The 15,275-nt window shown below is 37.4% G+C and overlaps 1 protein-coding gene across 1 annotated transcript; it reads left to right on the plus strand.

The window, feature by feature from the left end:
- The first annotated feature begins 3,228 nt into the window (after positions 1 to 3,228).
- LOC137198019 (G-protein coupled receptor-associated protein LMBRD2B-like) lies at positions 3,229 to 14,978 on the plus strand. The gene is made up of 18 exons (XM_067611606.1): positions 3,229 to 3,364; positions 4,535 to 4,752; positions 4,976 to 5,085; positions 6,192 to 6,290; positions 6,410 to 6,577; positions 9,255 to 9,465; positions 9,727 to 9,801; positions 9,914 to 10,018; positions 10,136 to 10,319; positions 10,526 to 10,707; positions 10,888 to 11,021; positions 11,288 to 11,393; positions 11,646 to 11,743; positions 12,226 to 12,329; positions 12,630 to 12,676; positions 13,278 to 13,386; positions 13,996 to 14,089; positions 14,224 to 14,978. The coding sequence occupies exons 2-18, from the start codon at positions 4,579 to 4,581 to the stop codon at positions 14,285 to 14,287; spliced, it is 2,064 nt and encodes a 687-aa protein (XP_067467707.1). The 5' UTR covers positions 3,229 to 3,364; positions 4,535 to 4,578; the 3' UTR covers positions 14,288 to 14,978.
- Positions 14,979 to 15,275: the final 297 nt, after the last annotated feature.

Consider the following 15,275-nt stretch of genomic DNA (forward strand, 5'->3'; position numbering starts at 1 on the left):
ATTGTTTAGTTGTGATGGATGATATGCTTTCATAAAAGTTATTGTCTATCAAAGCATGTTTTTTCCCCCGTTAATGTTTATTTTGGGTGAGGTTTTTCCAAACTGGAATTGAGGATAGAAGTATAAGGATAGAGGATGTTGTTTGATGTACAGATTGTAAAGCCCCTTGAGGCAAATGTGTTATTGGCGATATCACCACATAAAGCTGTCTACATAAATAAAAATTGACTTGACTTCAGGATAGACCGATTTGTCTGTTTTTATAACCTGGTCCTGAAAGAAATTTCATTTCAGCTACTAGAAATTAGATAAAATTGAAACTTGAAAGTCTTCTACAATTGCTAAGAAGGTGTTCCATCTGGTGATCTGTGTTATCTGCCTCATTTTTTTTTTTCACAAATTTACCTCCTTGCTGAACTGTGTAATCACATTTAAGGTCAAAATCATTACCTCCATCTAGTGGTGACAACTGTAAAATAAAAAAGTAACACTATATTCAGTGCCACCACTCCTGTTAGTAACAGTTTACCTAACTGTAAAGTTAATAATAAGAGTAACATTTTCAGTGCCACCTTCCAGCAGGTTTTCTTAAATGGAGACAATGTTTTCCTGTATGTTAATATGACCCGTATCTCTGTCTGTGTGTTCAGTGTGTAAAGAGTGACTGTAGGTGTCCACAGAGGGTAAAAATAAAGGCTCAATTCAGTAATGACACAGAGTAATGATCTAAAAAACAGGATCAGTCTGTATTCTGCAATAAGCAAGGGACTGAGTCTCACTTTCACAGGTATATCGATGAGAATACTGCGGAAATGATTATGGACTGAGTGACCATACAGCTTGTTACGCTAATCCAAGAGTGAGAGAGAGAGAGAGATAGAGAGAGAGAGAGAGAGAGAGAGGGTTATGGTGAGAATATAGGCTGACAGATGGCCTCACTAAGCACCTGCCAATGCTGCCAGGTTTTATCTGCACTCTAAGTGTTTGGATCAGGGCAATTAACCGAGCACTGCAGAAACAAGACGGAGGCAGAGAAACAGAGAGGAGTAATGTGACAATCTGAGCAATCAGAGGTTGCAAAGGGTCCGACACTGCCAGCAGGAATGGACTAGTTCTCTACACTGAGCTTAATTCTGTGAAGAGTAAAGGACTTATTTGTTTTTATGTGAACCTTAAAGAGCTTTTAAACCAGATGGAGCTGATGGACGATTTTCTAGAGGATTGGCCGGAATCTCTGGACATTTTTGGGTCAGTTTGGATGGATGCACTGGGTGTGTCCACAGCAGTTGAAGACTGGTCTATTTGTCTGATTCTGGTGGAACATTTATGTCTGGACCTGTTTGGCCAGATGGACTTTTTACTGGAACATAGAGGTGTGTGCTTCAACTTGCTGGGCCCGCTTTCTTCTGACGAGCCATATGTGTGGATGTTCGACCACATCTAAAATGGATTAAAGATGTTTTCCATCTTTTGTTGCCTTTTTCTGCATGTCTCTCAAACATTTTTCAACTTTGCTGGCAGGAACTCATTTAGACTCAAAGGGAAAACCAAAGCTTTCCACCACAACCAATGAATTTTAGGAGTGTCCACTTTGCCTCTGCTTTAAGACACAGTGGACATTTAAGACAGAAACAGTGACAGCACTGTCACACCACCCCTTTTTGATTCATTTTAGGGAAAATGTAAGCTTAAACAGCTTGCCTCCATGGCATCACATCTATACATTAATTTCATAAATGATTCATATGAAAGCTTGATTGTTTTGGCTTGTTAACAATCCAATTTAGATCTATTGTACTGCTGTTGTGATGCATTGTATTATTCTCAATTATTTCGTTTGGAGCTAAGAGCTTATTGTAAATTGTAATTTCTCCAGTGAAACTGCAGTTGCAGCCAGCAGTAATAAACTGAATGTTCTAAGTCAATGTGTGACACTAAATGAATGCAAACAGTTGCTGATAAAAACTGTACAAGATCAGACATTTTTATTGGGTAAAAAGTATGTCGCAGCATGATTGTTTTTTTATTGGTTTTGGACTGAATGCAAACACATTGCCAGAGCAGAGATTCTTCAAGACAGCAGTTCTCTGCAGTTTACATCTACAGGCAACTGAGTTTACCAGGCATCTGAAAGTCTGTGCAAATCAATTATCTGACCTACAAGATTAAAAAGCTGGGATTTAATGAATGTATGTTACTGTGTGTGTGTGTGTGTGTGTGTGTGTGTGTGTGTGTGTGTGTGTGTGTGTGAGTGTGTGTGAATCTATTTTAGATGATAAAACATAATAATATAAACCTGAAAACTGCATGATTGTTTCTTTAAATGTTTTAATATTTGAATCTAAATTTCTCAAATACCCCTTGTACTCATCATATAAATGATGCCAGTTTGATAAAACATATGCTGATGTGAACTGACACTATTTCAGTCTAACAAAAGATTTATATACATCCCTTTCATTGCTGTAGCAGCTTTTTTTTTTTTTAAACGCATTAGGGTCCTGCTGAAAGACTGGTGAAAATACTGGAACAGATGGTGTCAAGTCAATCAATTTCAGTTATATAGCCCAAAATCACATTTCATTTTTCTCAGAGGGCTTTACAATCTGTACAGCATATGACAGCCTTTATCCTCAGACAATTAAATTGAATTATACAGTGCTTGAAGTTTGTGTATATAGAGTTTTATATGTATAGAAAATCTTTTGTGGCTTAAGGAACATCTAGTATAGTCACCACAACTATTGCCACTATATTTTTTGTGGTATTGTCTTCCTATCCTATAAAATAAACAAATAAACAGCTTGAAAAAGTAAGCAAATATCCAAAACAGATTAACCTAAAAGGTATGCGCACAATATACAATATGTACAAACTACACAGTCCAAATCATAAATACACGTTTGAGTTCATCTCCTTTTATTGAAATGCATTGAATTTTTTTTTTTATCATACATATTCCTTTAAGATGATATTTTTCTGTCTCTTTTCGTAGCGTGTTTTGAATTTATGACTATATAGGCCTGTTGTTGTTGTTTTTTAATTGATTGAAATGTACGTTTTAATTTCATAATATTTTGCCATACATCGTTGCATAGACTATGCATGCATCCACTGGAATACGTCAGTTGGGGGAGTGCCAACATGGATGGGTGCCAAAGCCTGGTTTCCGGTTTGGAACATCGCCTACAATATCCAGAATTCCCTGCTGGTTCACAGAAAGCACGCTTAACGGTCGTGACGTAATGTAGTTTCAAAGGTTGTGTACAGTTGTCAGACTTAACGTCTGAGGAACACGATGTGACTGTAAATACAGACAGTTTATAGGTTTACAATCTTCAGCCGGAGAGAAGAGGCGGAAAAGGTAAAGGTTCACTTCAGCTCTGAATGTTGTTATTATATGTGAAATTTTTAGAAAATCTGGGCTGGAGGATATCAACAATCTGAGACCACGTAACGTACGATATAACGTAAACACAGACTAGCTTAAATAACCGCTATGTTGTCATAGAAGTTAATTGACCACGACGCCCAACGAAGAGCAGGAATTGTGAAAATAATTAACATTAGTGGTCTCAAGTCAACTCTTGGAAGTAAAAAGAATGAGAGCAGTCTTCAATAAAAAGCTATATTACATTTATACCTGCTAGAAAAAACAGAAAAGTATTACTTTGATAATCTGACAAGTAAAAGTACTGTTAGCAAAGTATTACAATAATATAACTAAGTCCTCTGAATGTTTGTGGGAACCACTATTAAAGATATCTGATATTGTTTAAACTTCCAAGTATGCTATTAAAGGAACATATAGTGTTTCGCACACCGTTTTCAAATGTTATTCAGTGTTAGGTTTTTGGATATAAACTTCTTTATCATCATTCTTTATCATTCTAGACAGCCTTTAGTTTCCATTCATTTCTTTACCTCATGGATATCAGTAATATTCTTGCTTGAAATTAGCTTGTACTTTGAAATCCACCACAGTAAGTCTGCATTAATTGTTGGCAAAGTTATGTTGTGGGACAGCATTTTAAATGCAGGTAGATGTGAAAAATACTGCCTTATCTTATAACTATAATGTGACTTTGACAGAAATGAATGCAGATCCAATGGTCACTACAGTGGATTACACAACCCAAGCAAGTTTCGAGAGTCTGTTTATAGATTTATGTTGTGCAGAAAGAAACAGAAAGTGTGGTTTACAGAATGATTAGCTGTAATGTAAAGTGTACTAGATTTGTAGTAAAACATACACAACCAATGCTATGGCCATTTAAACTTTAAAAGACACATGCTTTTTCTCTACATCTGTCTCACTTTTTACCCTCATTTATTTCTGTCTCTGTGCTTTTATTCCTGATTTGTCCATGCTCTCCCATTCCTCACCTCCTTAGTTGTATCATGTATGTATTCTGCCAGTGCTCAGGTGATACTGTCTCTCCCATTTATCCAGTAGATAAGAGCTGATAACCAATCAGTTTGTCCAATGAGTTCCTCCCTGTTTATCTCTCCCTCCGTCTCTTGCCCCATCCAGTCTGTCACCATGAGTCCTTGACATCTGTCAGTTCAGTCATCACTATGAGTGGTGCTTCGCTGGCTGTTGTGGTTGTAGTCGTCTTCTTCTTGGCCCTCTACCTCCTCCAGCGCTATGGAGATTTGCGGAGGCAGCAGCGGTTGGTCCTGTTAGGGACGCTGCTGTCCTGGTACCTCTGCTTCCTCATCGTCTTCATCTTACCATTCGATGTCAGCGCGGTACGAAAAGTTGTTTGATGTGTATCTGAGGACAAGGTTCATTTTAGCCATGTTAACCAGAGTTGCTCATGTTTAAAAGAGGATATGAGTGAGTGTGTTTTTACATTAAGCTGTGTGTGAATGAGGTTGAGCTGCATGTTTATTTACACTGCTCTTGCCTCTGGCAACTCACCTGTTCTTTATCATGTGAGTTGAGTGTTTTTGCCGGTGTCAATTCTTTCAGACTATCTACAAGCAATGTATTCTTGACCATGAACACCACCCTTCTTCTGTAACTCCAGCAAGACACACTAATCAGACAGGAGCCAGCTCATCTCTTTATCCAATTTTAAGGTAAATAAGGCAGTTTCATTTATCGGCGCTAAAGCCACTGTTTGCTAGCTTCAAGATTCCTCAGCCAGCCAACATGATAAGTAAAGTATGAAAACAAACCTTTGTTTTGGTATGGTGTTATGTTATGAACATCTGAGCTGCACATAAGTTGGACAGTTCTAACCTAAACTGCAGATATTGACACACAAAGCAGCACTCTGTGTCTTGTTTGTTCATCTCTTACTTCCTGATGATATTTTTGATTTATCCCAGTGTTTTAAACATAAAAACTGTGTATTTTATGGTATAACGTTTGCTGTAGGCTTTAGTCTCTTGATTCTTGTATTATAAACTCAAGTCCTCTTTGAATGTTTGTTGCAGTTAAATGACAGCGAATTTATTAAACAATTAATGACATTAATCATAAGCCAACTGACAAGACTAACTAAAGGAATGACGTGATACATAGAGTAGCTGTTATCAGTGTCAGTGCCAATCATTTCATTACTTTAAGTGCTTCATACAAAGGTTTTTCTGCTGACAGAAACAGACTGTGATTATGTGGGATTAATTGCTCAATTTTATTATAATACAATCACTGTCAAGTCCAGTTCAGTAGAGTGATGATGATGAAAGCATTTCCTCACTGGTTTTGCAGACTAGTTTGGAAAACATTCTCAAGGATTTAGACTTACAACATATAACTTAAAGGGCCGGTTATCCCAATTCTCTATTGTCAAAGTTTTGTCCCTGGCACTCTGATCCAAAGACCTGGCTGTGAACTGTTTTCATAGTAGTGAGATTTTTCTGTAATTTGGTGAACTGACCATAAGTATATTTCTGACTTTGCTGACACCAAGTGGTGGTATCCAGAAATACAGAAATATCCAGAAGTAAACAGCTATGTACTCTGCTACAATTCAAATGATTGTTATTACACAGTTTTGTCATTAGTCATATGATGTCAGAGGACATTGCATTTAATGTTTGTCTTTTATAGTACCACAGCTGATAAATCCAACCATATGGCAAAGCTTCTGCTAACTTCTTCAACTCTGCGTTACAAAACTGTGCACACATTTTTGTGTATGCTCACATTTTTCTGTGTGTGCATATGTTTGTGACAGTGTACCAAAGGCGTGTGAAGAGCCATGGAGTTATATACCAGACAGCGTCCTACCAGTGTTCTGGAGAGTTGTATATTGGACTTCTCAGTTTCTTACTTGGTGAGATCCTGCTCTCACTCACAGTCACTTACTTACTTAAACCTTGACTATAACTGCTGTATTGTGTTTTGGTATATTTACTCTTCTCTATGTTTGTGCTTGATTGTTTTTTTGGATAGGCTGCTGTTGCCCTTCATGCAGTCTTATGCACAGTCAGGAGCTTTTTCCAAAGTTGGAAAGATTAAAACAGCTCTCATTGAAAATGCCATCTACTATGGCACCTACCTCTTAATATTCATCTCCCTGCTCATCTACGTGGCTGCTCACCCACAGTGGAAACTCACATGGTAAGTCAGCCGTACTTTAATTCATGAGATGACACAGTCAACACAAACTTAACCTCAAAGAAAACAACATTTGTGACTTCTTGTACTGTGTTTTAATCCCTGTACCTTTGTCTCAATCAATTTCCTAATCTGAAATGAAAATTGGAAAATGAAAAATGGGGCTTTATTAAATGATCAATATTTGTAACAACGTTTTAAAAATGAAAATAGCTGTTTTCCATTTAATTTTGTCCTGAAAATAGAATTTTGTGTTGTTTCCTTATTACGGATTTTCATACAGTGAGTCAAACACAAAAAATCCAGTCTCCATTACCACAAAATGCAAAATTGGGGCGATTTTAAATTATCTTTGTCATAAAAAGGTGAACCGCAAGCAGCCAGAGTAGTAGCAGGTGTCGGCACTGAGGGGTGGTTTGTTCAAACCCAGTTAATGCTTGCCCCACACACACCACACACCACACACACAAACACACACACACACACACACACACACACACACACACACACACACACACACACACACACAGTGAACCAGTATCAAGTTTATTAATCAAGTGTAATTATTTCGTTTCTTTAAAATCTCTTCTTTACATCACTGGTTAGATAATACAACCCCAATAACAAGAATACAGTTGAGAGAGGTTATGCAACAAGGATTCTGACTGCAGAATGGATCTGCTTTCCTCCAGTAGTTAATTCAAGACAAGATGCAAGTTAGGAAGGGGATGATGCACAAGCAGACATCGAGCTCACAAAGCGTTGAGCGTTGTGCGTGCTCCTTGTGCCACAGAAATGGATGGAGAGGCTACAACGCAAAAGCAGATGATCTGTAAGGTTCTTACAGCACATAGAAAGGCAGTGAAGGTTATGCCTAATATCCTCGCAATGAAATTTGCGTTGCCTTCGATGCCTTCACTGCTATGTATGAGCATTTATTTTCCACTGTCAAGATGACTAAAGGCAACCGCAGACCGCAACAGAAACGCCAGTGACTGACAGCGCTCAGTGGTTTGGCGTTTCAGTGCGCACTCTGGAGGCGCCTGACAGGCAGGATCCAAGCGTTCTTCTCTGCTCCATTTGCCTGTGGACTAGCTATTGTATTGTCAACATGGCTGTAAAGTGCTTATCCATCCTCTGAGGTGCCTGAAGGACTTTGATATTGGATACTAGTTTAGCTGAACATGTTTCATATAAAGTTGAGTTAAAATACTATTTTGCTGAATGGGAAAAAAAAATCTAGAGTATTTTTCTATTGAAAATGAGATATTGTTTGTTCAAGTTGAAACAAGGTAACAGCACCAGGAGGACTATTATAAAAGACTGATAATCTAACAAAAATGAATATAAAGAAAATGTAAGAGCGTTAAGTTAAACAAATATCTTCCTAAAGACAGTTATTTGACTGTACAGTACAACATAGAAAGGGGGATGTAGTGTTAGCTGAGTTGTGTTATGGTACATCACTGCCACCTGGTGGACAGATACAGCTAGTATCCTGTAATAGGGTTTTGTTTTAAGTAAAGGTGCTGAGTGAAACCTATCAGTGTTTGGTCCCCAGCTCTCTATTCTACACTCCTTTCTTGCCATCCTAACATAACAGTGATGAAAAAACTAGGATACATTATATCTGATTTACTTATTCTATGGCCAGGGATTGGTATTTTTAATGGTTGGATCTTTCCGTTTTGGCAGATCAGTCTGATGAGATTAAGTTAACTGTGATTATAGGGTGATTAGGCTATTGTAGGCAACTACTGGCTATCAATAGGATCTCTGGCCATGTGAGGACATTTATTATATTTAGTTAATATTTCTAAAACCATAGCTTATGTTCTGTAAATATGTAGGCTACAACGGAAATTTTCCCCCTGAGAAGATAATTATTTTAAGTTGATTATTGTAAGCAGCTTTTATCAGTAAGCCTATTTCCAACCAAACTATCAATAATGGACTGTGCATTGTCGGACCTATTCCACATTTTTATTAGTGCAACAGTGGAAGAAAACTCTCATATGAAATTTTAAGCCGACAACACACCACTATCAACTTTTAAAGTAGGTAGGTAGAGTCCTCAATATGAGCTGTTGTAGGACCAAGTACAGAATAGCTTTGATTGATCATTTGGCCACAGGATTAGGCTGCTGTTGACAGATTAGTGGATGTGATATATTAACAGAGGATGTGCGATTATTTTGCAGCCAATTCATGTTTGAAGCTGGAAAAGTTTAGAGTTTGAGAAATGAAATGGACACGGATAAACGATTTAAGTTTAATAAAATAGTTGGGAGATTACCACGCATATTGTTCTCTGTGGGCCATTCTACGTACAGTCTACGTATAACTGAACTGTCAATGTTGTAGCTGTTGTTAATAATGTTGAAGGGTTAATATTAACCTAGATAGGAGGCTCCTTATCAAGAAAAATGAAACTTGCAAATGAAAAAAACAGAATTTCGAGCCTTTTTCTATTAATTCTATTTCAGATTAGAGAATGCTTTTATATCTTTTTTTTTCAAATTGAGTGACAAAACCTTTTTTTTTAAAAAAAAAAACCCCGTTTTTCATTTTCCGATTTTCGTTTCAGAATAGGAAATCGATTGAGACAATGGTACACGGGTTTGTTTCCTAAGATGATATTATGCCTGTGTATTGATCTCTCTTTGTAAAACTTGTTCAGGACAGAGCTCCAGACAATCGGCATTACAGCTGCCAACACCTGGGGTCTCTTCCTTCTGGTGCTGTTGCTAGGCTACGGCTTGGTGGAAATCCCACGTTCCTATTGGCTCTCATCTTGCCATGGTCACCTGCTGGCCAAGACCTACTTCAAGACAGCAAAAATGGCCACTGAGAAGGCAGCGGCTGAGGAGAACTTAGCAGATGTTATGGAGGTGGGAGGATGGAAAGATGTGTAGCTGTAGATGCTCCCTCACTTTGCACCAATCCTGGGTTAATATTGATGGTTTTTTCAAATAAGTTTGTGCTGTACAAGCATTAGGAGTTTGGATTCCAACAGGTGCTGAATCAGAAAGCGTAGTTCTTAGAGAATATTTGAACAGCAACATTTTCTACAGAAGAAAATCAACTTATCTCCTGCATTTTTTGCCTTTAATTTCTACTTTAACAAGAACAAAAATATTTTTCATCATCAGGAGGTGGCAGCTGTCAATAAATCTGTCAGGTACAACCACTCTTTCAGGAAGTGTGTGGACACCATTTTGACAAAGGTAAGAAATGGATGAGGCCGTTCGATCATTAGATTAAGTTTAATGACAGCTTTAAAGTTTTTACAGTTAGTTTGTGGGGGACAGTTTTCATTTTAATGTCATTTCATTTCAGTGTCCTACTGAGTACCAAGAAGAGATGGGGAGAGACGTGGAAAGCTCTAGTGATGAACAGAATGGCCTTCCCACTAAAAGAAGCCTAGTTAACCTTCATAAAAAAGTAATTACTATTTTCAACATAACACTGTCATTTTAAAGGAAATTCTGCAAAAAAAATACGGTAGCTCATTGAAATTTGAATTAAGTATCATGTGCTGCTGTTGGATGTGTGTTTCAGGTGATCTCTGCAGTGCAGAGGCACGGTCAGACCCAGGTTCAGTGGTCAGTGGTGTTAGACCAGGCTTTACATCTTGAAGACGTAGCTAAGAGTCAGAGCAGCCCGGTCCGCCAATTCATCCACAGCTCCTCTTCAGCACAACACCACGGCTGGATCCGTAGGTTCATCTACACTCCTACAGTAGGTGAGTTCAGTCAGCACCGACATCTTAAAATCACAGATGGAAAGTGTATTTACTGAAATTCTGTGCTGAAGTAAAAAGTTAAGGTACTTCTGCTCGAACATATAGTTTTGTAACATTTTTTACACCCCTACATTACGACAGAGAACCTTGTCCTTTGACTGTCATTTGTATTTACTGATGGGTGTGTATGTGTGTGTCATCCTCAGAGTGGTACTGGGAGTGTGTGTTCAGGCGGGGCTTCTACAAGCTGCTGGCAGTCCTCCTTTGTCTCTTCTCTGCAGCAGTGGTCTGGTCTGAGTGCACTTTCTTCAGCACACACCCAGTCCTGTCCCTCTTTGCCGTCTTTATTCAGATGGCTGAAAAACAATACAACTACATTTGTATAGAGGTATGAGGCATGTATTAAGTGAGGCACACAATGAGGCACACCAAAGAAGCCTAAGTTTAGTAATTTTATTTGCTGTGAACAAAAAATATATAGACTCAACAATATTGAATCGATTCAAACGCTGTTGAACTGGCTAACCTGTCTACTCTGTCTACCTGTTGTTTTGTTTCTCTCCACCAGATGGCGTGCTTTGTCACTATCTTCTTCCTGTGTGTGTGTGTCTACTCCACAGTGTTCAGGATACGAGTATTCAACTACTATTACCTGGTTCCACATCACCAGACTGATGCTTACAGCCTGCAGTTCAGCGGCATGTATGTTCCTTATATGCTCAGAAATATATTTATTTCACATTAAAGGTGTAAAAGGCATGATATTGTGAAACAAAGATATAATAATACAATAAATGTACACATCAGCTTAAACCTCAGCATCAAAGTGAAAGTGAACTGTTGTAACCAGTGTAAAAGGTCAAAGTTTCAAAAGAGGAAGCACATTTCAGTCTACTCTGTGCACACCCTGTTACATTTCTGTGGTATGATATTGGGTTGCTTCTTTGTTGTTGTTTTTTTCTGCTCAGGTTGTTTTGTCGTCTGACTCCTCCTTTGTGCCTTAACTTTCTGGGCCTGATTCACATGGACTCGGCCATCTCACACCAGGACAGAATACAGACATCCTATACCTCTGTTGGTTACACACACACACACACACACACACACGTTCACAAATGCACATATCAACACGTACACAGGCATTCACACCAACAAACATGTAGTAATGCACACTCACACTGTACATACAAGCATTACACCCAGATTAGAGGCTTTTGGGACATTTTACATCATATGATCACAAAAATATGATATGTTGATGTGTCATATCCTCTGTGCAGTGAAGTAAAGGAAATGATCAATCTTCTGTTTGTTTCTCTCTATCAGATCATGGGATCTATGCATCTGCTGTCTTTCATGTCTGATGGGTTCTACATTTATTATCCCATGCTGATATTGCTGCTCTGCTTTGCCACTTTTTGCAAGTAAGACAAAGGAAACATTGTTCATCAATTCATTTTCAGAATCAGTTTTTTTATCAGCCAAGTATGCACACATACAAAGAATGGACTGTGCTATGGAGAAAGAAATGAAGTGCATGAAATATGTTAAAGAGTGAAGTGCAAAAATTAAATGTGACGTGCAATAAATGTAATACTTAATTCATATTAATGTTATTTATTATTATAATACAAGCATATGTCACAATTTCTGGAAAATGTTAGAATATTGTATTTTTCAGTTTATTTCATTATGTGTATCAAGTAGGATTATACTCATGTATCATTCCTCTTTAATATGATCAATGTGATTGATTGATGGATATGATTCATATTTGTTTGACAACAGATTTACAGTATTACACTAGAAGTTATCTGCTCAGAGTAACCTTTATTAGATGAATCTTCTTTATGTCGCACAAGAATTTACTGTGTTTTTGCAATGGTGTGTGCGTTTGGGTTTGTAGTTTGGGCTCTCGCTGTTTGAACCTCGTGGGCTTCCATCAGTACATTACTGACGATGAATTGACCTCCGACCTTGTGGATGAAGGAAAGGAACTCATCAGAAGAGGTAGTTTCATTTAATCACTATTTCTAATGTTTCTGTTCAAAGGTGCAGTGTCTGTTTGGCTCTTTTATTTACTTTTCTAAAAATGAGCCAAATAATTTCAGACGTCAGACAGCAGGTTGTTTTTCTCATTCACTGTCTCACTCTTTTACTTTACTTTAATGTATTTCTTCACCTCTCAGTAGAAATTAAGTAGTTGTACATGTGAAAGTAATTTATATTAAGTGAATTGTTCTCACTATATTTTGTGTGTGCGCACGCTATTTAATAATATACATTACAATGTTGCTCTTTTTTTTGCAGAAAGGAGGAAACGACAGAAAACAGAGGATGCAGAAAATCGAAGATTGGTTAGAAATTTGTATTCTGTTTAAGTCACCCTCTACACAAAAATCTGCTTTGCACTTTGTCCCTCGACTGTGATGTTTTTAGCTTCACTGTGCAAGATGATGTATGTGCAGAGTCTGACGCTAGACGGCTGCTGAAAGATGAAAGTTTCTCTGTGCTCACCTTAAATCTGAGTTTAATACATGTACCTACGAGCGTGATTTGCAACATCACACTGTAGCTAGTTTGGAAGCAACTAGCAAACATGATGTGGGAACGTGGAGCCTCCAGTGCACATATATACACTAAGAATGGACTTCTTTCATTCAGCACTTAAACATTGGAAATGAAAAATATTCACGCCATCATAGATTCTGGATCTTTCAATGAAGGAGAAAGAGCAGATCTATTTTAAGGATTTTAACGTGGTAATTAAATTTTTGGGAAAAAAACCCATATCAGACACATATTACTATTCAAAGCAGATTTTTAAAATATATTTTAAAACATGGTATTTTACAATTTTAAATATCATAATTTTCTAAGAAACAAACAAAAAAATCCCAACCAACCTGTTGTCTGACTAGTTCTTGATATTTATGTGTGTTTTGTTTTCTATTTCAGGCGTGGAGGGAGCGGTATGGAGCCCAGGGAGCCACAGGGCGGACCAGACCTGGTTATACAGAGTTAAATGATAACCAGAACAGCCCCGTCACAGAGATCAAGAGGAATGGTAGGGATAAAAATCATCCAGAACATATAACATAGAACTTTGTTGCTACTGAAACTAAAAGGATAAAGCATTTCCAACAGGGTTTTAATGGACAGTTTGATTTCATATTTTATTTTAAGAGTTCGTTTATAGATAGTTGACCACTGTCCTATGCAGGAAACTTAATATCTGCTATTTTAGCCAGAGGGCATCCCACTCACTCACAGTAGATAGTTGGTCGGGTTACTTTAGGATAAGCACCACCTACTGACTCTGTGTTATGTGCTTCCATAGAAATGTATTCTCAGTTTCCACCTTTGTGAAAGACTGAAGTCAAAGCAAGTTATCTTACATGCTAATGAAACATCTACCAGTCACAAAAAAAATGTAAGCAGGGCCAATCTGTTGTCCAACAAATAAGGGCAGTCTCCATGTATATGTATATGTATATGTATATGTATATTTCCAGAATCTGCAGACTTTAACCCTTTAACAAGGACCCACGGACCATTTCCTGTAACTGTTGTAGATGAGGCTCATTTATTACCATGACCAAACAAACACTGAATGTCTGTTTGCTTACAGTATACTGCACACTGTATATTGTATATTGTTCTTTGTTCTTTTCAGGTATCATGGTCACTAGGAGAGATAGAGAGACGGACGAGCAGCAGACACGTTTACTGCTAGACGATTCCAGTGATGAAGATTCACCAAACAGACGGTATGTTAATTTTTGCGAATTAAATTGAAGATATTGTTTAATTGAAGTTTAATAATAATATGGCCTACAGAGCTAGAGCTTTCTATGTCAAACAGGCAACCTCAGTCTCTTACTCTGTCTCTCTATGTTTGTAGATACACAGGAGGACGTTACCTGTCTCTGTCACCCTCTCAAACTGGAATCTTTGATGGTGTTTGACACACAGAAGAAGAGGAGGCAAAGCAAGAAGCTCACACATGATGGAAATTTTTTAAAAAAGGACTAAATATGTACATCCTCTTGTGCGAGCATATCTCAGGAAAATAAAGGAAATAAAGAGAGTGATGAGGTATCTCAAACATGGACATGCAATCAGGAAATGATTGAGAGTGAAAACATTAACTCTTAGTAAAGGGTTTTATATCCCAGGTAATTTTTAAGGGGTGTATATAGAGATCAGTAACTGTAAAGGGAGGTTCATTGTTCAAAGCCTCAACCTGTTTGTACACAGCCAACTCTTTTGAAATGTGTTTTTAATATTATTTTCTGAGCAATTGTTTGTTTTATTTGCAGACTGATGGACAAAAAACATAAATAGTTATGCATAGCAGCATAGTTATCTGCATTAACTGTGAACAGACACACATGATATTTATGGAATTCTATTGTTTGATTTTATCTTTGAATTAAATAGATCACTGTGCCTGAAACAACAAAATTAAAACAGTACTAAAAGGGAAGATACATTAGGGAAGGGAAGGAAGAACAGCCTGTTGTCTGACATTTTCTGTTTTTGGACTGTATATGAATTATACTGGCTAAACAATGTGACTTTTTGTAATGTAGCTTAAGAGTGCAGTTGTGTGTCCACTATGATAAAGCATTAAAATGTCATCTTTTTACCCATTCAGTTTATTTTCTGTTTGATTATTAATTACTTAAATGTAATACACCAGTACATATACAAACATAATGTCTCATAAATCTCTTCAACTGTTGCATGTTCCTTTGTATCATAAAAGTTATAATATAAAAGTCATTAAATATAACCTTGTTTTAAGTAAGACTAAATGACAAGTAAAAACTGACTGAGTGGTTATATCTGTCTTTCGCAGTCATCTGTGCATATATTCTGATTAATTATTAAGGACATAGTGGTTCAACAAGTTTACTGATGAGCAAATTTTAACTATAATTTGGCTTCTGT

Source organism: Thunnus thynnus, chromosome 2 (genome assembly GCF_963924715.1).
Source record: "Thunnus thynnus chromosome 2, fThuThy2.1, whole genome shotgun sequence".
Classification (NCBI taxonomy): domain Eukaryota; kingdom Metazoa; phylum Chordata; class Actinopteri; order Scombriformes; family Scombridae; genus Thunnus; species Thunnus thynnus.